General features: G+C 42.2%; 1 protein-coding gene and 1 pseudogene across 2 annotated transcripts in view; both read right to left on the bottom strand.

Moving 5' to 3' along the window:
• Positions 1 to 23,871, bottom strand: part of LOC309567775 (vomeronasal type-2 receptor 26-like) — a 411,836-nt pseudogene that overhangs the window by 185,405 nt on the left and 202,560 nt on the right. The window lies entirely within an intron of this gene.
• LOC309567811 (uncharacterized protein) overlaps positions 17,940 to 23,871 on the bottom strand; it is a gene marked incomplete at both ends in the record, with an annotated part of 84,694 nt that continues 78,762 nt past the window's right edge. The window contains 2 exons of the mRNA XM_082273269.1: positions 17,940 to 18,020; positions 19,441 to 20,229. Of these exons, the coding sequence (XP_082129395.1) occupies positions 17,940 to 18,020; positions 19,441 to 20,229 (870 nt within the window). The remainder of the gene's footprint in view (positions 18,021 to 19,440; positions 20,230 to 23,871) is intronic.

Raw genomic sequence — 23,871 nt, 5'->3', positions numbered from 1 at the left:
GCAAAAAGTGCTGACGTAGGCCTACGTCAGTTTGCCTGGCCGGGGCTGAGCGCCGACGTAGATCGTCGTGCGCCGGTCGTTAAGTGGTTAAAACATTTTACGTATACATATATATTATCAATTTGATTAATAGACTTAATATACTAATTGGCAATATATAACTAGATATATTCCAATTCCCCTAGTATATTCTTGTAGCAATTGCCCTTTCTACTTTATACATTTATCTATTTATATATTATTTTTTGGGGTATTTGGTGTCTTCCTATAATATATTATTTTCCTTATAGAATAGAGTGCCCTTTATAATTTAGTGCCCTTTTCCCTATATATTAATTCCTCAATAGAAGTCGTAGCATGCGAATCCCACCTTAAATTCCTTTGTGAGTGGCATTACATCCCGATCCGAGACTTAGGGCCTAATTCAGTATGAGTTTGGAGTAGAGCTGCTCACTTCTCCAGAAATAACTCCAGCCTAAACTCATTGCATCCTAATTAGGTAAGTGGCTGGAGTTAAACCTTCAACTAGGTGCTTTAGTGAATTCGGAGTTGGAGTTAACTTAGACTGAATTTGGGTTTGGAGTTAACTTAGGCTGAATTTGAGTTTGGAGTTAACCAAAATCCCTTTGTGTTTTTCATAAAAGGAAATTTGTCTATTCTGAATCACTATTACACAGCAATGTCATCTATTATGGTTTATTTTAATTTTAAGGTATAGTTATGTATCTTATGTGTTTTAACCTTTAGATTTACTAATAGCAGACTACACAGCTGTCTAATTAGCAATCTTCATTCTTTATTCATTTGAAACTTTCAGGCACATCTGACAATATTCAGCAATTTGGTGTAGTGGTCTATGCTCATAGACAAAGATTGCTAGGTCATGAGTTCAAGGTCCAACCATGATAACACGTTGTGTGTCATTATTTTTTTTGGCCGCATAGTAATACATTGGCTTCATCACCTAAAATTGCATGTCAATGGCCATGAATATTCAAGAAACAAACATGCATATGTGCAGGGTGCAATTATGCATTTGCCAAGTTTCAGTATTTATTTAGAGCTGTCTAAAATTAAAGGAGGTGATGGCATACTTGGGATTTGAACTCATGCTCTCAGTGTTTATAGCCAGGAACACTAACCACTAAACTATTGAGCTGAGCATGATTACCCCTGGAATATTTATTCCCATGTTTCAATAGTTAACCACTTCCTTACAGGGCAGTTACACCCCTTCCTGCCCAGGCCAATTTTCAGCTTTTTATACTGTTGCATTTTGAATGACAATTGCGCGGTCATGCAACCCTGTACCTAACACAAATGTATGACACTATTTTCATAAAAAAATAGTGCTTTCTTTTGGTGGTATTTGATCACTGCAAGGTTTTTTTTTTTTATTGGCAAAAAGAAGACCTAAATGTTTGACCCCTAAAAAAATGTGTTTTTGTTTATGTAATAAAATTTGGTAAATCAATATGTTTTTTGTTGCACTGACGAGCATTGATGAGGCTGCGCTGGCAGGCACTGATGAGACACTAATATGCAGCACTGATAGACACTGATAGGCGGCACTGATATGCAGCATTGATGGGCATTGATAGGTGGCAATGATTGGCACTGGTGGGCAGCACTGATAGATGGTAATGATGGGCAGCACTGATGAGGAGGGCACTAACAGGTTCCCTGAGCACTGATTGGCATCAATGGTGGCATGGGTGGGCATCCCTGGTGGCTCTAGTGGCATCCCCCAAGGGTCTGCACTGGTAATCAATGCTCTGATTACAAGCACAGACCCCCCCCCCCCCCCACACACACACACACACACTTACTTTGCATATGAATGCCATTTCTTCACAGCTGAAAGTGGCCCTCACCATGATTAGCCAGTTGATTGTGACCACTTGCTGGAATGTGTGCAAGCCAATTTGGTGTCATTTCTGGTCCAGGGCGAACGCCAATGTGCCATTTGCAATTTATTGTAAAGAGATTTTGCTTTATTTTAAAAATGGCGCACACAGACAACTAAAATGTATTGGAAGTGTTTTACGTAGGTCAGTGATGGTAACCCTTAACCCCCCCCCCCAAGATGTTTTTGCCCTACATTTCCCATAATGCTCATGTACTCCGCAGTGTAGGTGAGCATCATGGGAAATGTTACAAAACACCTGTGTTGCCAAGGTTCATCATCACTGACCTAGGCCAACTAAAAAGGTGAGTGAGCGCTGTAGCAATCTTTTATTTAGTAATCATTTTTAGTGATTTTTTATTAAATGTTTTGGTTACATTCATCCACAGAGGCTGAATGGAAATGTTGTATTATTCCTTAATTTATATATATTTTTAGCTAAATCTATACATACACACATTTCTTACAATTTAGCCCCCCCCCCCCACACACACACACACACACACCTCCCCCCCCCCCCCCCACACACACACACTTCGCTGGAGTAAAGGGAGAAACCCTACCCATGTTCATACTGTACTGCCATTGCACACACACAAAAAATACAAGAAATGAATTACATTCAATAGACACAAAAGATATCTGAATTACATGTAGACAAATATGAAGAAAAGAAAACAAAAAACCAGGAGCTGTGTACAAATGAATAAGCTTTATTGAACATGTATAAAACATCAGTAATCACTCAAGCAGGCATGTGAAATGTTAAATGTGGAAAACTTAAACAAGGTATATGGCGCTGCCTCTGTGCTCTTATTAATTGATGGAATTCCTTAAAAGTGCCACAGTGCAATAAATATATAAAATGTATCTCCTATGTTGAGATAAATGAAGTGATATGTGAAGTGATAAGTGATATACTGCTTCAGTTGGAAGGTGAAGAGAGAACCGAGCGAGACGGGAGTGCTTCGCCCTTCCACCGAGACCCTCACACCGTCCCCGCTACTGACCCACGGCCACTGGAACTACCTCATTACCAGAACGGAGACTACGGGAGCGGGACGTGCTGAACTCCTTCACCCACTTATCTAAAGGGAAGTGTGACCGGACTCGAGCAGGCTACAGGACAGCACTCGATCCTAACTGGACCATCCAGGGAGACCAGAGGGGACCCAGAGATTACCAGAGGGAATAGTATACCTAAGGCCCGTTACCCCTGTAGGGGTGATTCATTCTGGTGAGTGCGGTCCTGGGGGTGCGGGGAGCACGGAGTGATCACCTGTGTTTGGCACCCTTAAAGCGATACGTTGAAGCACCTGCACTGAAGTCACTTTTTTGGGAAACATTTCCTTATACATTGAAGTTTTTTATGGACTATTTATTATTACCATAATTGCGGGAAAGATTGTATTTTGATATATCTGATAGAATTAAGTGGACTATTCAAGGACTACTTTTTCTTTATTATATTTATTTCAGATTCAGGTCGATAATAATTGCTGCTACTTCTCTGCTACTTGCACTTTTTTACACATCTCTTGAATCATTTGTAGGTTGGTTTTATATATAGTGCCCTGCTGGTTTATATTTATTGCATAATTTATATCAATTTATTCAGCTATATCTAGGGATTGATATAGCCGCTCACACTATATATTTTTCATATTCCATATATTTTTTATTTTATACCACGTAATTTTTTATCACTCACTTTCATCACGTATTTTTTATTCTTACACGCCACTCCAGATTTTATATCACCTTTTATCACTTATTTGTGACACTTTATACTGTGTATTTCCGAGGACATTTATGAACTGTTATATATAAGGCTCCGCTGATCTTGTATCATATATTTTAGGATTGTTTTTATTCAGCCTTACTAAGGAACAGGACCCTTATGGTATTTTTACACTAAGTGTTTATGATCACCATACACACTTCACAATATTTGTCACTTATCGCTTTAACACGCCACGGCTTGTTTATTTTGCGTTTATTAATTTTACGCTACTAAGATTTTTGGAATACCATTCACAATATATTTTACCATTTTAGTCACCTTTATTAGTTTCCATATCACTTCATTTATCTCAACATAGGAGATACATATTATATATTTATTGCACTGTGGCACTTTTAAGGAATTCCATCAATTAATAAGAGCACAGAGGCAGCGCCATATACCTTGTTTAAGTTTTCCATTTTTCACTATATATCTTAGGAATATAGTTATATAGGTGGGCTGCAGCCGGTCTCATTTAGATTCTAATATATCCCAAGCGCGGATTCTCCTTACATACGAAATGTGCCCCCCAAAACCCCCAAATCAAGTAATTTTTATTCAAATTACAGTGCAAAGATACAACATATGATGGATAGATAGAGCTTACAATTTCCAAAAGTCAATCAAAATAAGTTGTAGACAGTATTAAGCATAAAACATACCCAACATACTTTTATGTTTATTGTTTGCATGAGCCTGCCTTTCCATTTAAATACCATCAAATCAGTAGAACATACAGCTAAACAGAGGCATGAAAATTAAAAAAAAAAAACATGTACAGAGTACATAAAGACACACTTTGCAAAAACTATACCAAACATTTAGAGCATGAAAAGTATTCATCCAACAAAATACACTTACTGCAATATCCTTAGGCATGCCAGCAAACCCCCCTCACCCCCAAAAGCAAATTCGGCCATAAAGACATGTGGCCCTGCTGCCAGAAGCCAAATGATCTGCTCTTATACATCCCTTTATATAACCTTGGTTAAACTACACCCACCCAGTATAGGAAACGCCCAGCAAAGTAATTAATTGGGTCTGTCGGTTCCTTAACCAAAATCACCAGTTCACTAATGAATGAGTGTTTGGCTGGCCATCCATGATCCAAGTTTCTTACAAGTCAACACACATAAATGCTTTCAATAATCTCAGCATGAGCACAAAGTGGCTTTTTCATTTAGACTAAGGCTGGCCATACATGATCCAATTTTCTTACAATTTTCTGTCCAATTTTCTTGAAATTTACCTTCAAGTATGTAGTACAAAGGCCTGCCTAATTAGATACAAGTGAATGTGTTGTTTAGCTTTGACCTCACATTATGTGGTTTGTGGTAGATCTACCAGAAAATTGTACAACAAAAGTTGAACAAGTATGGCCAGCCTAATGGGCCGACACATTATAAGATTTTCTGAAGACTTTTTCCTTTAGATTTACCAAAACCAGATAATATGAGGTCAAACCTAAACACTTTCAATTTGTATGCAATCTGGCAGGCCCTTGCACTACATTAGAAAAGTTTTCAGGACAGTCATTGAATTGGAGAAAGCCTGAGCTAACCTTTTCTTTGCGGATGAGATATTTGGTGACGTCCACTGCACATTGTTGTTCGCGCATGTAATCTATAGGTTGAGGCGATGGGAACACTTGTTTTTTGTTCTTAGGGGTTTCTGGTGCTTCATTCTTGATTTGCTGGCAGCCGCTGACCTCATGTGGTTGATTGGGCCTGCTCAAGGGGTCTGTTGATCTCGGCCTGACTTCCTTTGCTTCAGGTTTAGGAGACTGTTCCTTTGTATGCGCATCAGTAAGGTTCTGGATGTACTCACTTGTACGATCTGTAGAGAATAGAGTTTTTTCTGGAACCTCTGCGCCTTTATATGATTTTTCACTTCCTGATCGACTTGTTCCCATGTAGGCATCGGCCTCTGCTTGAGCAACTGCAGCTTATCGCTGCAGGATGAGCAATTTTGATTCTAATTCCGCATCTTCTTGTGCCATGACAGCTTTCTTTGCTGCTAACTCCTGCATCATCTTGGCTTCTTCTTGTGCTGTGACAGCTTTCTTTGCTGCTAACTCTTGCATCATCTTTGCTTCTTTTTCTGCGTACTGTAGCTGGACACGGGCAGCTTCTGATTGTGCATCGTCTTGCTGGGCGCCGGGAATGTTCTCCCTGCGCCTTGCTGTGTCGTGACATCAGCCTTGTACTTTGTTCCTGATCTTAGACTCATGCTGCAGTAATGGCGTCTCAGTTTATTCCAGACCGGATGTGGTTGTCTTTTTACTGTTCTGCTTCGCGTTATTGAACTGTTGTATAACACTAGTCAGACAGCTTAACAATAATTCAGAAGTCAAGAAACGGGAGACATCAGATCTGTATGTATTCTTTTTTCTGAATAACTTTGTAAAACTACAACATAAACATAAACAAAACATATGTGTCAGTACATTAAACATTATACAGCAGCCTCACTCCATCAGTGGATGTACTTACAGACAATTCCATCATTAGTCCTAAATAGATAGAAGCTCTTCTGCTACAGTCTGCAGTATCAGGGAGTCAGTTGTGAAATGGAGGAAATACAGTTCCAGGTTAAAGGTTACTGCCCTTCCCTTTGAGGGGAATACCTTTTCCTGTCAAGCTCTAGCAAATACACTTCCAGGTTAAAGGTTACAGCCTCTTCCTCTGTGTTCTGGCAAATAATAACTATAATAACTAACTCTGACCACTAGATGGCAGCAACATCAACAACATTGCAGTATAATCTGTAACAGCACTTTACTATGACCAATATGGGCAGAACATATATATATATATATATATATATATATATATATATATATATATAATATATATATATATATATATATATATATATATATATATATATATATATATATATATATATATATATATATATATATATATATATATATATATATATATATATATATATATATATATATACACATATGCAAAAACCCATATATTATTGTTACTTTATATATCTAACCAACCCAAAAATATATTAATTTCACACATATACAATGTTTAATTTTCGGGGAGGAGCCGTATTAGTGTTCCTTTTCATATATATATATATATATATATATATATATATATATATATATACACACATAGGCAAATCAATAAATAAAACATATATATATATATATATATATATATATATATATATATATATATATATACACATATAATAATTTTTTGGCCATCTATATATATATATATATGTGTGTGTGTATATATATATATATACACACACACATATATATATATATATTTATGTATAGAAATATATATATTTTTTTGTGATTCATATATATATATATACAGTGGGTACGGAAAGTATTCAGACCCCCTTAAATTTTTCACTCTTTGTTATATTGCAGCCATTTGCTAAAATCATTTAGGTTCATTCTTCTTCATCATGAATGTACACATAGCACCCCATACTGACAGAAAAACACAGAATTGTTGACATTGTTGCAGATTTATTAAAAAAGAAAAACTGAAATATCACATGGTCCTAAGTATTCAGACCCTTTGCTCAGTATTTAGTAGAAGCCTCCTTTTGATCTAATACAGCCAGGAGTCTTTTTGGGAAAGATGCAACAAGTCTTTCACACCAGGATTTGGGGATCCTCTGCCATTCCTCCTTGCAGATCCTCTCCAGTTCTGTCAGGTTGGATGGTAAACGTTGGTGGACAGCCATTTTTAGGTCTCTCCAGAGATGCTCAATTGGGTTTAAGTCAGGGCTCTGGCTGGGCCATTCAAGAACAGTCACGGAGTTGTTGTGAAGCCACTCCTTCGTTATTTTAGCTGTGTGCTTAGGGTCATTGTCTTGTTGAAAGGTAAACCTTCGGCCCAGTCTGAGGTCCAGAGCACTCTGGAGAAGGTTTTTGTCCAGGATATCCCTGTACTTGGCCGCATTCATCTTTCCCTCGATTGCAACCAGTCGTCCTGTCCCTGCAGCTGAAAAACACCCCCACTGCATGATGCTGCCACCACCATGCTTCACTGTTGGGACTGTATTGGACAGGTGATGAGCAGTGCCTGGTTTTCTCCACACATACCGCTTAGAATTAAGGCCAAAAAGTTCTATTTTGGTCTCATCAGACCAGAGAATCTTATTTCTCACCATCTTGGAGTCCTTCAGGTGTTTTTTTAGCAAACTCCATGCGGGCTTTCATGTGTCTTACACTGAGGAGAGGCTTCCGTCGGGCCACTCTGCCATAAAGCCCCGACTGGTGGAGGGCTGCAGTGATGGTTGACTTTCTACAACTTTCTCCCATCTCCTGACTGCATCTCTGGAGCTCAGCCACAGTGATCTTTGGGTTCTTCTTTACCTCTCTCACCAAGGCTCTTCTCCCCCGATAGCTCAGTTTGGCCGGACGGCCAGCTCTAGGAAGGGTTCTGGTCGTCCCAAACGTCTTCCATTTGAGGATTATGGAGGCCACTGTGCTCTTAGGAACCTTAAGTGCAGCAGAAATATTTTTGTAACCTTGGCCAGATCTGTGCCTTGCCACAATTCTGTCTCTGAGCTCTTCAGGCAGTTCCTTTGACCTCATGATTCTCATTTGCTCTGACATGCATTGTGATCTGGAAGGTCTTATATAGACAGGTGTGTGGCTTTCCTAATCAAGTCCAATCAGTATAATCAAACACAGCTGGACTCAAATGAAGGTGTAGAACCATCTCAAGGATGATCAGAAGAAATTGAAAGCACCTGAGTTAAATATATGAGTGTCACAGCAAAGGGTCTGAATACTTAGGACCATGTGATATTTCAGTTTTTCTTTTTTAATAAATCTGCAACAATGTCAACAATTCTGTGTTTTTCTGTCAGTATGGGGTGCTATGTGTACATTCATGAGGAAGAAGAATGAACCTAAATGATTTTAGCAAATGGCTGCAATATAACAAAGAGTGAAAAATTTAAGGGGGTCTGAATACTTTCCGTACCCACTGTATATATATATATATAGACATACATAGATATGTGCAAAAAAAAATAAAATTATTAGCGCCGGAATAGTGCCGTTTTACCGCGAATTTGCAGCGGTATTTGCCGCAAATTCAATAAAACTCCCACTAACATTTTCAAAAACGTTATTTTCAGCCTAATTTTTGGTTTGGAGCATGCTCACATGGGCTATCTGCCAGAAATTGACTCTGGAGCTATTTTTGCATTTTACACTTTTATTAATATCTTTTTTTCTACTTAACATTTTCACACAGTTTAAAAGCAGTTTAGCTCAAAATCATATAACACATCTTTCCCACACATTTTTTTATTTTTTTCCTGCCATATTTTGTGATTTTTAAAAAAATAGTTCACCTTTTAGCTGGACTGTTTTTAAGTCCAGTCCTGATCTTAATGAATTTGACACTGCTCATAACGTTTCTGATGGTGTTATAGTGAATTGCATTTGCACCTAAAAATAGTCAAAATGGAGGTAAAATAGAACAGAATCAGAATTGGAGGTACAATGAATTTGGCCCAAAGTGTCATTTCTTCAGTGTTGTCACATGAAAAGATAGAATAAAATATTTACAAAAATGTGAGGGGTGTACTTACTGTTGTGAGATACTGTATATGTAAACACGCCTTGGCTTGTCTAGCTTAACATGCTCATCCCCTACACTACAGTCCCTGGACTTCTCTTCCGCACCTTCTCCATACCTCTTCACATTTCCTCCAAATCCTCTCCCCTATTATTTCCAAAGCTACTGTAATTTGCGAACGCAAATTTTCCGCAAATGTTCGCGAACGGGCGAACCGGGCGAACCGCCGTAGACTTCAATAGGCAGGCAAAATTTAAAACCCATAGGGACTCTTTCTGGCCACAGTAGTGATGGAAAAGTTGTTTCAAGGGGACTTTTTTTTTTTTTTCATCATTTTTTATTGGGTTTTTTGCAAATATAACAAACAACGGCGTAGCCGTAAAGGTCATGTAATCAAAAACATACACTGAAGAACAAAGGAAGGGGGGGGAAGGGGGGGGAAGGGATCCGTCGGTCTCGATCATACTTCCTTGACAGAATCAAGGTCCAATATATTAAAGTCAATATCAAATCCAAATATCAATATCAATCACAGGTAACATATGGCGGAAAGAGAACAATATCAATAGCATAACATAACAACAGTGCCAGTATTACCATACAACCCTGTCTTCATAGTGAGATAAGGAGGAGGTTGGTTGTGACCTTGCAGCAGCAGGGTCAGGAACCGCGTTGGGTGATGGAAAGCTAGTATTGCCACATTTAGAAGACCAGAATCCCCAACAGTGATCAAATTTGGCAAGCGACAGCTCGTTTATAGCCATGGAGCGTTCAAATTTGTGGTTAGTTTGTACTAACGCGATTACCTCCTGCATAGAGGGGGGGTAGTGGTTTTCCATTTGCGCAATATAGATAAGCGCGTTGCAATAAGCATATGAGTAATCCAGGCATGGAAACGATAAGGGTGACTATCAATACCCAGGTGGAGAAGGGCCAAAGCTGGATTCGGAGAAATGATACAACCAGTATGGGTCGCCATGTATCTGAATACCGAGTTCCATAAACTTTTGAGGGAAGGACACTCCCAAAGCACATGAAGGAGGGTTCCTACTTTTCCACACTCTCGCCAGCATAGGGGGGAGTACACACTGGAGAATCCAGCCAAACGGTACGGTGTGTAGTACCACCTATTGGTTATTTTCATGGCCATTTCCCAATGGGTAGCACAGTGCGTATGTTTGTGTACTATCTGCAGCGTCCGCTGCCACTGCGTGATAGGAAAGGTCTTACCCAAGTCTCGTTCCCATTTAAACATAGAGGGAGTTTTCAGAAATGAGGAATTGTCCAGGATTATGTCGTAGTAGAACGCAAGGCCTTTAGGTTTATTAGGCGGGTTAGTGTATTGGTCCCAAATTCGTTTGTTGACTCTCCAGTGGGTATTTAGTAAGAAAGTGGTGTATATGCGTAGAATGATGAAATGCAGAGATGCAGGAACGTTATTGTGTCGTAAGAAAGTGTGGAGGGGCATCAGTGCGTCTTCCCTGTGGAATTGGGCAATATCTGTGATATTGTGACGTTTGAGAAGTCGAACAGGGAGATCCGGAATAAGTGAGGTCAACGTGGATAAAGGCAGTTTTGTTTGCGGCAGTACATTGGCGTAATATTGAGGAGGTGTGGATTTGCGCCAAGCTTGCAGAGAAGCTTGCATAGGTAGGGTAAGTGATTTGAGATCCCAGGGAATCCATCTATCGCTAATAAGGAGAGTGCCGAGGTCCTCCGTAGGTGACAGAGCATTTTCCAGGTCAACCCAGATAGGAGGAGAGGAGCGCCGTAACCACAATCTGGTCTGGGAAAGATTCGTCGCCCAGTAGTAGGAGTACAGGTCAGGCAGTCCCGCACCTCCCAGCTGTTTCCTCCTGTGAAGGACTTTGGGCGCACATCTGGCCCGTTTGCCTTCCCAAAGGAATTTGTGGAGTGATTTGGTCAATAAGGAGAGACTAGTGTATGGGAAAGGGATGGGTAGATTTCTAAATAGATATAGAATTTGGGGAAGGACTATCATTTTATATGCCGCCAAGCGTCCACACCACGCTAGTTCTGTTTTTGCAATTTGTTTCAATGCTGCCTCGGTTTTCTTAAGTATTTGTGTTAGGTTCGTAGAAAGTAGCGTGGTTGGCGTATCCGTGATGTCAATGCCCAAATAATGTACACTAGAGGATGACCAGGGGATGGGTACAGATTTTAGCAATAGAGATTTGGTATAGCTGTTCACCCCCAGATCTAGAATTGTCGACTTGGACGCATTTAATCTATAATAAGATATTTTGCTAAAATTTTGCAGGGCTTGGTAGGCGGCTGGAAGTGAGTAGAGTGGGTCTGTCAGCATAAGAATTATGTCGTCCGCAAATAGATTTATTTTGTGGGTCATTGACGCGATAGAGAAGCCGGATATAGTAGGGTCAGTGCGTATGTATTCCGCCAGGGGTTCGATAATTAGGTTAAACAGTGTAGGGGATAATGGGCATCCCTGTCTCGTGCTGTTTGTGATATGAAACAATTTTGACAGAATACCGGAGTTGTTAACTTGGAATATAATGCCTTGATGGCTAGTAAGATGGGGCCAGTGAAGCCAAATTTGTTCAGGGTTGCATACATATACCCCCAATGCACCCTATCAAATGCCTTTTCGGCGTCGATTGTCAAAAGCACAGATGGGGCCTTGTGGAGGGCAGTATAGTTGGCAATATCTATAACACGCCTGGTGGCGTCTGATGTGTGTCTCCCTGGCATGAATCCCATCTGGCCGCGTTTGATAAGGTCGGGCAACACACACTGTAGCCTCTTGGCCAAAATTTTAGCAAAAAGCTTTGCATCCGAGTTGAGGAGGGAGATTGGGCGAAAATTGGCAGGGGTCGTGGGTTCCTTACCCGGTTTGGGGAGAGTGGAAATATACGCCCGGAGCATGTCAGGGGGGAGTGTGCCGGTAGATGAGGCTTTCCCGAAAACTGTGACTAAGTGCGGAGCAAGTATAGGGGAGAAATATTGATAGTACTCATTAATTAAGCCATCCGGGCCTGGGGATTTGCCTTTAGGTAGTGTTTTGATACAATCTTCCACCTCCTTCACATTAATGGGGAGGTTGAGGGAGTCAAGTTGGGAATTTGTAAGGGAAGGTAGTGATAGTGAAGACAGAAAACCATTTATAATGTGATCGTCAGGTTGGTGTTCGTCGGGGCTGTCTTTCAGATTATATAAAGAGGCATAGAAGTCGGCAAAGGAATCGGCTATGTCTTGTGGGTGGAATATTTTTTTGGGGGTTTGAGATGAAGTATGTAGGAAGGGAATTCTCGCTTTAGCCTGCTTTTGTTTGACCCTTGAGGCAAGGTGTTTACCTGCCTTGTTCGCTTGCGTGTAATGTAATTTCCTTAAGTTGTTCAGTAGTCTGTCCGACTGGTCTAGGAGCATGAGGCACAGTTCATGTCTAAGTTGAGACAATTTGTAAGAGTGTGCATCCATGGGGGACTGTTTGTTCATGGTTTCAAGGGTGTGCAATTGGGAAAGGAGATCATTCATTTTTGCCTGTCGTAGTTTTTTTGCCCTAGCATGTTGCTGAATGCACACTCCCCTTATAAAAGTTTTATGTGCACCCCACAATACCCAAGGATCAGTAACAGATGGAGTGTTGATCTCAAAAAAATCGTTTAGGTTCTTCTTGATATGCAAATTGGATTCCTGCAAGGTTCTGTTGTCACATCTCCAGAGGAATGACGTTCTGATAGGTGTCCCTTCCCCGATGGTCAGTTCGACCGCTGCATGGTCTGACCAGGTGATATCCTTGACCACCGAGGAAAGGGACTTCTCCAGCAGACGTATATCTGTGACAAACAAGTCAATGCGTGAATACGAATGGTGGCGATTAGAAAAGAACGTGTAGTCCCTCTCGGATGCATTTAAACAGCGCCATACATCATACAGACCTTCTGATCTCAACAAATTAGCCAGAGAAACTTGTCGGCCCCCGGAAGGACACGAGGAGTCCAACCCGGGGTCGACTACCAAGTTAAAATCTCCACACATTAGTAGATGCCCATACTTCACCCGAGAGATCTGTTTGAGCAATCTGCGTAGGAAACGCAGCTGGTGAGTGTTCGGGGCGTACAGAACCACAATCGTTAGGGGAAGATTATTGACATCACAGGCAAGTATGATGAAACGTCCCTCTGGATCCAGCAGTGTAGATTTTAAATGGAAGGTCAACGAATCTCTAAACGCCAGCATTACACCAGCTTTCTTTTCCGGGCCATTGGCAAAAAAGACATGTGGAAAGTTCCTGTGTAGGCAGCGTGGGTGATTATGAGACTGAAAGTGCGTCTCCTGCACCACGACTATGTCCGCCTTGCTATCCTGTACTTCCTTCCAGAGTGAGTGTCTTTTCGCAGGATGATTCATTCCGTTGGCGTTAATTGTTAAACATTTGATGGTCATGGGGGTTTTTGAAGACAGTTGATAACACGGAGGCGTAGTGATGCTGTAGAAGAAGTGTCACTTGGATGTGAAGATCCTACGGCATAGAGGCAGTCCAGATGAGACATGGCAGTCGGTGTAGTCAAATAAATCAGAAGTAGGATCAAGGGATGACGGATATCAATCAGGGAAGAAAGCAAATACGGGGAGATATAAGAAAGGGACCGTCTCAGCGGTCCGTGAACAGTCTATGCTGTTAAAAGCGAACTTGAGGGCCATAGAGAATGCGAGCATCCTTGGGCCAGGGACACTGGTGCGTAGTAAGGGTAGGTGGAAAAAATGCGCAGCCCTAGAGAGGGAATCATTTAGATTTGGCAGATCTCTTGCGGGAAACCACATGCCAAGGTTCTTCTTGGAGCATAGGTTGGGGGGAAGTGGTTACTCCCGCCGGAGTTGGGGGAAGAATGTTCCAGTTGCGGAGAGCCGCCAGACCTTCTTCCAGGGTCTGGATCACAACCGTAGAGCCCACATGGCTAACAAACAAGGTAGCTAGGTACCTCCATTTGTGAGGAACATTGTTGTTACGCAGGGCCTTAGTAATTGTAGCCAGGTTGCGTCTGCTTTGGAGCGTGTGCCGTGACAAGTCCGGTAGAAGTTGAATGCCTGTATACTCAGCTGGTGTTGAGGTGGATGTGCGGATCGCCCTCATGATCTGATCCTTAATATGGTAGAAGTGGATCCGCAATAGCACATCCCTGGGGAGGTCTCCTGCTATGAATGTGGGCTTGGGGAGCCTGTGAATCCTGTCTATCAGGAGGTCTGAAGGTGTGGTAGAGGGTAGCAGGGCTCGAAAAAGAGTGATGACATACGGCTGGAGCTTATCTGGAGAAACCGATTCAGGTATCCCCCTGATTTTAATGTTGTTCCTTCTGGAACGGTCCTCCAGATCAGCCACTTTGGATTTTAACCATTGTATTTCGTCCCTTTGTGTGTTCACAGCTTCCACCATGTCATTATAGGATGTAGTCTGGGCAGATACAGCATGTTCTACACAGTCCACTCTGGTGCCCAGGGAGTGTATTTCAGACTTGTACCGATTCATGCAGGACAGCATGTCAGCGTGCATAGAAGTTTTCAAAGTGTACATCATGTCCTTCAACAGGGACACAGAAACAGGATGATCCCCTGAAGGGTAGGCAGCAAATGCATCAGGCACATGTTGTGGGGCAGCGGCTGGGGCTGGAGAAGAATATGAAGCAGGCATACCTGGGAAGTTGGAGGATCCTGGTGGGGAAGCCTTCCTGGGCTTGTTCTTCGCCGGGCTGCGTGAGGCAGGTGATAGTGGTGGAGAAGGAGGGGAAGTTGAGCCCGAGGAGGTCCCGCTATCCGGGTTGGCTACGATCCTAGCCGCGGAAGAGATCGGATGCTGCTGTGGAGAAGGCAAGCGGTTCTCTGTGCCTTGGCGCGCTCCGCCGCCGCCATGTTTGTGGAGTCCCGGGCCCGACTGTGTGAAGAAGTTCTCCAGCTTGTTCAGCTGGCCGGGGTCCTTCTTGCGGCGTGTCATCTTGGTCACGGGCGTGTAGCGGGTCAGCCACAGTAGGTGAGTGTCGGCAGCGGTGTTCGTAGGGCTGTTGCAGCGGTCAGTGTCCCTAGGGGCTAACAGGGCGGTGCTAGAAAGCCGCCATTCACTCCGCCGGAAGCCACGCCCTTCGTTTCAAGGGGACTAACACCTGGACTGTGGCATGCCGGAGGGGGATCCATGGCAAAACTCCCATGGAAAATTACGTAGTTGACGCAGAGTCTGGTTTTAATCCATAAAGGGCATAAATCACCTAACATTCCTAAATTGTTCGGAATAAGGTGCTTTAAAACATCCAGTGTGTGTATGCGATCAGGTATGATGTTGTATCGATTAGGTAGTGTAAGGGTTACGCTTGCTTCACAGTGACAGACCAAACTCTGACAGACCAAACTCCCCGTTTAACGCTCCGCAAACAACCGCAAACAGTCCATTTGCACAAGGTTGGATACCAAGCTAGCCATGTCCCGTTCCTTGTCCTCACGTACATCATTGAAGGTCTCTTCCTCCACCCAGCCACGTACAATTCCAAGGGTCCCGGAAAAGTTAACAACAAGCCCCCTGGGACGCCTGCTGTGGTTGGTCTTTCTCCTCCTCAAAGCCACCTTCCTCCTCTGAACATATGTGAAACCAGAGCGCTAAAAACCTCCAACACAGGGGATGGGTATGATGAGTCAATTAAAAAAGCAAGGAGAAGGGGGAGGGGGGGGGGAGGGGTCAGGGAAAGGGACAAAAGCAAAACACTAAATAAAGCTGATGGAATAAATTTACTGTATTGTATGGGATCGACGTGTAGTCAGAAAGGAGTAGTCCATAAACACTGAGCCGCTCTTCCACAGACCAAGAGGAGATTCTGTTAGAGCAAAAAAACAAAAAGGAGAAGCGCTCCTTTTTGTAGACAGTTTAATAATACATAAGAAGCAATGTGTGTAGTAACTCACAAGACATAAGTGAAAGTCAGGCTGTGTAACATCATCAGATCTTTAAAGCATCCTCTGGGGGGAGGGAGGTGGTGATGTCCAATCCAAAGCGCCGTCCGTGGCTGAGTAGATGTTTAATGGGAGGAAATAAAGCCGGCAGCCTCCCGCCTCAGTGTACTATGAGCGGTCAGATGGAAGTGACCGACGGCTGCAAGGTTCCGTGGATGGATGGACGCTCTCCCGTCACCAGGGGTGGTGAGTTCAAACAGCAAAGGAACGGCAGGCACGACGCGTTTCTGAGCATGCGCGGGGTCGATGTACCACCACCTCCCTCCCCCCAGAGGATGCTTTAAAGATCTGATGATGTTACACAGCCTGACTTTAACTTATGTCTTGTGAGTTACTGCACACATTGCTTCTTATGTATTATTAAACCTTCCTCCTCTGACTCCTCTTCTTCAGACTCCTCTCTCTGCGTTGCCACAGGTCCAGCAATCGACGACCACAAGGCTGCTTCTGGTGGTTATGGTGACCACAACTCTTCCTCTTCATGCTCATCTGCGGCCTGATCCAGCACTCTTCGCAGGGCACGCTCCAGAAAAAAACGCATATGGGATGAGGTCGATGATGTTGCCTTGGGTTTGACTGACCAGGTTTGTCACCTCCACAAAAGGACGCATGAGCCTACAGCCATTGTGCATGAGCGTTCAGTAACGCAGTCAAAAAATACCCAGCTCCGCAGAGCTTACCAGTTTAATCTCTGTTTTGTCCCCTTTCAGGGGCCGGTGTATGTAATAGATTTTAGGTAACGGGAGATGGAAAAAGTTGGTTGGACGGTCCTCTTACTTCCAATTTGGGGCACTGTGCGTGCGCCGTGCAATGTACTGTGCCATCCTATATGAGTGGTGGGCAGTGGGCACAGTACAGTCTGTGGGCCTGACACTCACTGGCAGGCAACTGCAATTATATTACAGAGAAAAAATAAAATTACTTTTTATCTGCAAGGTACTGTGCCACCCTATATGAGTGGTGGGCAGTGGGCACAGTACAGTCTGTGGGCCTGACACACACTGGCAGGCAACTGCAACTATATTAAAGGGTAAAAATTAAATGACTTTTTCATCTGCAAGGTACTGTGCCACCCGATATGAGTGGTGTGCACACAGTACAGTGGGCCTGTGGCCTCTCACACACGGGCAGGCAACTGCAATATACTTTGTATATATATATGCTGTAAAAAAAAAAAACAAGCAGACTGATGTACCAGCCCTAAAAAGGGCTTTTTGTAGTGCTGTCAGGACGCTGTCCTTACAGCAGATGGGTCTTTGAGGACTGGAGTGGACACAGAACACTGGCCTAGCTATTAATTCAGCAGCAGCAGCAGCACTCTCCCTGCTCTAACTAACACTGCAGCTTCACAATGAATCTAAGATGGATGCTGTCCTTGCTTTTTTATAGGAGGTGGGAGGGTCTGGGAGGGAGGTATGCTGATTGGCTGGAATGTGTCTGCTGACTCTGAGGTACAGGATCAAAGTTTGCTCAATGATGATGTATAGGGGGTGGACCGAACATTGCATATGTTCACCTGCCTCGGCGAACGCGAAGAAGCGATGTTCGCCGGCGAATAGTTTGGGACATCTCTAACTGTATATAACGTCTAAACCTCATATAGCCATCTACATACAGAACACTGCCTTGGGAGACGGTAATAACAAGCTACTCCCATAATAAGACATGGCTAATCAGGAAAAACTCCAAGTTACTCATAGATATTGGTAATGGACAACTTGTGTATCATTCTCTGTGTCCCCTTACTCTCTAAGTCAGCTACTTTCTTTGCCTGTGACACGGATAGAAACAGGATTTAACACACGATAAGTTACCGATTTCATGCAATGTTCCTACTCAATATTGGAAGCTATGTACTTGGTTACACATGTTATGTTGTTTTATTCTATCTCTTTGTAAATCCCAATAAAATTCCTAGAAAAGAAAGACAGTGTATATGTTTAGCTCTGATCACAGTATTAGTATCACAGGTTCCCACAAAGTGTCGGTTAGTGTCAGACTGCCTGACATACTATCATAGGTCCGCTATAAGTCACTGATCGCCACCATTACTATAAAGAAAATAAAAAAATTCCAGTATATATACCATCATTTTTAGACGCTATACGTTTTGCATAAACCAATCAATATAGGTTTATTGGAATTTTTCACCAACAGAATGAACAGGGAAAATATTCAAATACCACCAAAAGAAAGCTCTATTTGTGCAGAAAACATGATATAAATGTCATTTGGGTACAGAGTTGCATGACTGCGCAATTGTCAGTTAAAATAACGCAGTACAGAAAAGCAACAAAATGGCCTGGTCATAAAGAGGGGTAAATCTTCTGGAGGGCAAGTGGTTAAAGGGAACCTGTCCAAAAAAAAATATCACAAAGGGGATTTTTTGTCCTCTTTTTGTAAGAAAATAAAGTTACATCCAAGCGCTTAAACCACCTCAAGAAATTATGACCCCACCCCCACATACACACACATACAGAAATAAACACAGATGGAGGGGCACCTGCACACAAAAGCTTTAATTGTGCTACATATGTTCTATATAAGCACACATGCTGGAGGGGAAGAAGTTATCTGGTATGAGTGGATTGTGGGTGCAATGTCCGGCTCCTGCAGACAAGTCCTTCAGCTTTCTGCCCATACATCTGTACAGGATTTTTGTTAGAAAGATGGAGGACTTGTGAATGGACTACGAGTGTCCTGATCAGCACAATCACAGTCCATTGATACTACAATTCTGTAATTCTGTATCTATCTACTCAGTGCAACCTCATCTTTTATATCCTACCAATTAAGTGGGTAATATATTATATATGAATGCCCTAAAAGTAACTAACATTGCATATTTTACTAAAAATAAAAGATTGCATTTGGTAAAGCATTGCACTAGTATCATGTGACAGAAAAAGATAATACAGCAAGCATTGTTCCTCCAGGGTCTCTGCTGTCATAAAATATACGGTTTGGGGGTTTTACATAATCTTCAGGCCTAAAATTATTTTTTAAACATGTGTGCAAAAATAAAATAAAAAGCTCCAACAGTGAACTTTATTAAACACCTCTAAACTAAACATGAACCTAAATTGGGGGTGATGTTTGTGGTGGAAAGACGTGTCTGGGCACATTGTGTTCCAATACTAAACTGACCGAGTATAAAAAGATACGAGTGACCTTTCATTCAACCCTCTCACCTTATACTTTATTGTGTGTGGATTCATTTCAGATTTTTTGTTCTTTATTTTATAAGAGAAATCCATGTAATGTAATGCTTGAGCCATAATGTAGACGGAGATAAACACTCTATAGGATGTTTCATCATCAGAAAAATATAACCCAGGTGCAAGTGTCTCCAAACTGCAGTTACTAACAGGAAATCGAGTTGAGTGTGGAATAAGGACATTTTTCATTTGGTTTTTTGAAAAGCATCTAAAATGAGTTATGAGAAGATCCTCCATTAGGGGGTCATTTAAGTGGCTGGAAGGATTAAAACTTTTAAAATATTCCTGAATTCTTGTTATGTAGAAATAGGGGTATGAGAACACCAAGCTGCATTTACTGATATGAAAAAATAATATGATACTCATTGACCAAGAATCTGGTAGAATAAATGTTTTCTCCCTGTGATAAGGGACATTATTATACAAAAACTTGTAAAAAGTCATACTAACTGAGCCACAGATAATAAGAACTTCCGTAGTTGAGGTTTGCAGCTCTGGAGGAATTTTTTTATGATTCTTTTTAGACACCAGAATCTTGAATTCAATACAAATTCCATGATTAGATAAATGTTTGCTGAGTTGTCGGATCTCCCTCTCTCCGTATTCATCATCAGATGTAAGGATCCCGACCCAGTTCCACTTCATCCTTTCCAGTAACTTTGCTATGGCCACATATTGCATCTCATCATCCGGAACTGTCCGGAAAAAGTTTGGATACATCTTTCTATCACTCAGTAAAGTGTCTCTGGCTCCATAACTAATCTAGGAGGAAAGAAAGCCGTCTGTATAAATAATGTGTAACTCTTAATATCTAAATGGAATAAAAGAAAATCTTAAAAATGTTTAATGTTTTTTTTGAGCTTTCTATAATAGGGTTGAGCGAACTCGAACTGTGAAGTTCGTACAAGAATTTAGGGTTTTTGGTACCCGGACCCGAACCCGAACATTTTACTGTATGTTCGGAATCGAGTTCGGTGTTCAGCAATTTAATGGTGCATTTAAAAAAGCTGCAGGGCAGCCAATCAACAAGCGTTTAACTTGTGTGCCCTTAGAAGCCATCACAGCCATGCCTACTAATGGCATGGCTGTGATTGGCCAGTGCAGCATGTGACCCAGCCTCTATATAAGCTGGAGTCACATAGCGCCACATGTTACTCTCCTCTATCTAGTGTAGGGAAAAGCTGCAGCTGCTGCTTTGAGGGAGAGAATAGGAGTGGAGTGGACAGAATTAGAGTAGAGCGGACACCTGGATGCTTTATTCTTTAATCAGAACTCAGCTTGCAATCTACATAGATTTTGTTGTGTGGGTGCAGTGCACAATCTTTTTACTCTGCCCTGAGCCCAGTGACAGAGAAAAATAACTTTTATCCATCTGTTAGATAGGTGGGCGGCGGAGGGAGGGGGGGCATTTTATTCAAGCTCAATGCACCAGCACTGCATACGTGCTTTTGTGACATTTTTGACACCCTTTTTTGGCAAGACTCTCCATCTGGGGCCTCTGCCACATTATTCAGTGTGCATTTTAAGCTATAAATATAGCTATAATTTTCTGGGTTTTTAAAAACACCCTTTTTGGGCTAAAATCCCCAATTTTATAGCCCTTGCTGCATCTGTACATGTAGAATTCAAGCGTTATATACTGCTGTCATATTGTCTTAGTAAAAAAAACACCCTTTTTGGGCAAAATACACAATTTTACAGCCCTTGCTTGCTGCATCTGTAATAAAAACAAGCTTGAAATACTTCAATAATTTTCAGGCTATTCAAAAAACACCCATTTATGGCAAGATCCTAAATTTGAGAATATGAGGAGAACATCAAATAAGGGACGTGGCGCTGGTCGTGGTGCTGCTGGTGGAGCTCCTGTTGCAAGGAGAGGACGTGGTCGATCTGTGCCAGCTACACACACAACTCAGCTGTGAGTAGGCGACAGAACCTGCAGCAGTATTTGGTGGGCCTAATGCGGCTCTACGAATGTTGAGGCCAGAACAAGTAGAGGCGATAGTAGATTGGTTTGCTGCTGACAGTGCCTGCAGTTCCTTCACATTGTCTCCCACCCAGTCTCCTGCTGAAAGGTCAGAGTTGGCACCTGCAGCCAATGTCTATCAGTCTTTCACCTCACCCCCTTGCAAATCAGCAAAGCAGTCTGAGCCCCAAGTCATGCAGCAGTCTCTTCTGCTTTCTGATTACTCTGTTAGCAGGGTTTCCCAGGGCCATCCACCTAGCCCTGCCCCAGAAGTGGAAGAGATTGAGTGCACCGATGCCCAACCACTTATGTTTGAAGATGAGTACATGGGAGGACCATCGCAGCACATCTCGGATGATGACGAAACACAGGTGCCAACTGCTGTGGCTTTCAGAATTGTGCAGACTGACAAGGAGGGCAGGGGTGTAGACTGGGTAGAAGATGATGTCGAGGACGATGAGGTCCTCGACCCCACATGGAACGAACGTCATGCAGGTGACCTGTGTAGTTTGGAGGAAGAGGCGGTGGTCGCACAGAGCCACCAGTACAGCAGAAGAGAGAGCAGGGTGCAAAAGCAGAGCGGCCATTCCCTAGACAGTACGCCTGCTACTGCCCAACGCAGCAAGGGACCAAGCACACCAAAGCCAGCTCCAAGGAGTTGTTTAGCTTTGTAGTTCTTCAGACAATGTGCTGATGACAAGACACGAGTGGTTTGCACGCTGTGCAATCAGAGCCTGAAGCGAGGCATAAACATTCTCAACCTGAGCACAACCTGCATGACCAGGCATCTAAGTGCAAAACATGAGCTGCAGTGGAGTGCACACCTCAAAAACCAAGAAAGTTTTAAAAGCCTTATGGTGGTGGCTGCCCCACAGTACGTCATGCCCAGCCGTCACTACTTTTCCACCTAACTATGGATACGTGGACCAGTAAGCATGGTCAGGGACGTTATATCTCCCTAACAGCACACTGGGTAAATGCAGTGGCGGCTGGGCCTGAGGCAGATAGCAGTTTGGCACAGATCTATGTCTGCAGCTCCGGGCCCTGTACTGCTGAGTTATGTTTGTGATATGGAAATTCTTATCATTTTACCAAGATTAATAGAGGGCATCTTTTAGCCACATTCGGATCCGTGTGATTGAAACACTGCTACTATTGTCTTATGCAGATAAAGCCTCATCAACTGGAACAGTTAGAATGGTCACTGTCATATTTGGTTTATATATGAATCATGTATGATTGGACCCACTAATAAGTATGAGTACATGTTTATGAATCGACATGGGTGAACAATGGGAAACCATGTGCTACTGTTTGGAATTCCCTTTTGTTCCCCGTGCCCATTCATGGGCATGTACTCCACAGTTTCTATTGTGCTTTTTGAATGTATACATGTTCTGTGATTGGTGGTCTTGAAGCCACTCCCTGTAACTCCCTTTTGTTAAATAAACCTGATGTGTCCTGGAGGAGTTCAGTTACACAGAGGAACCCTCCAGAGAGCATCAAATTGACTACAGCAAGCTTGTCTGTTCAATTACTTTGCTGCCGAGCGCTTGGAAACCTTTATACAAAAGAGCGGTACAATTGTACTTTTCAGTACAAGCTATTAATAGTGTTTGGTGCGTATTAATTTTGAGCGCACTGAAGCTGGTTTCTATGCTCCAAGCCCTATTAATTTCCACGACAGTATGGCAAGTCAGGTAGCCCTAACACATCGTTTCTAGCTTCACAGCGGAAAACAGGAGGGAAGTGAGTCGGGTTTGCTGTAACAAAGGCCGGCCATGTGGTAAGACACTTCATTTCAGTTTTGAAAATTTGTTGTTTTAAACCAAGGCTTACTTTCTTTGTCCGCTGTGGAAGTTAGAAACAAAGGGCAACTTTGTTATGTTATTTTTTGCACTGTATTTCAGTTTAAAAGTAATGTTTTTTTCATTTTAATTGAAATTTGGCATCTAGGAAGATTTTTTTACAGGATCATTGCAGTGTTTTTCTAGCTAGCTATGTCCATCTTTTTGTTCATATTTAGCATATATATATATATATATATATATATATATATATATATTTATATATATATATATATATATATATATATATATCCAACCCATCAGTTTTTGTTTTTTGTGTTTTTGTCTGTTTTCAGGGGTAACAATTTTTTTGTTTTGTAAGTTTTTGTTTAAGCTGTTTTTTTGTGGTATATTTTGTCTCATTTTTGTTGTAACTAAGTTTTGAGACTATATCACTTTGCTGGGGAACGAGCGTGTCTTGGTCTTTTCAGATATGTTTTCTGGGTGGCCAGAGGTTTGGCCTGTTCACCATGCCATTGCCACTGCCACCACGAAAAAGATCCTGTCTGAGATAGTTTGTCGCAAGGGGGCTGCCTGGAACGATCGAGTCAGATCGCGGATCACACTTCACTGGTCAGATCTTTGCAGAGG

This window comes from Pelophylax lessonae (genome assembly GCF_965119305.1).
Source record: "Pelophylax lessonae genome assembly, chromosome: 1".
Lineage (NCBI taxonomy): Eukaryota > Metazoa > Chordata > Amphibia > Anura > Ranidae > Pelophylax > Pelophylax lessonae.
Note: the sequence above shows the minus strand (reverse complement) of the source record. Positions and strands in the feature narration are given on the sequence as shown.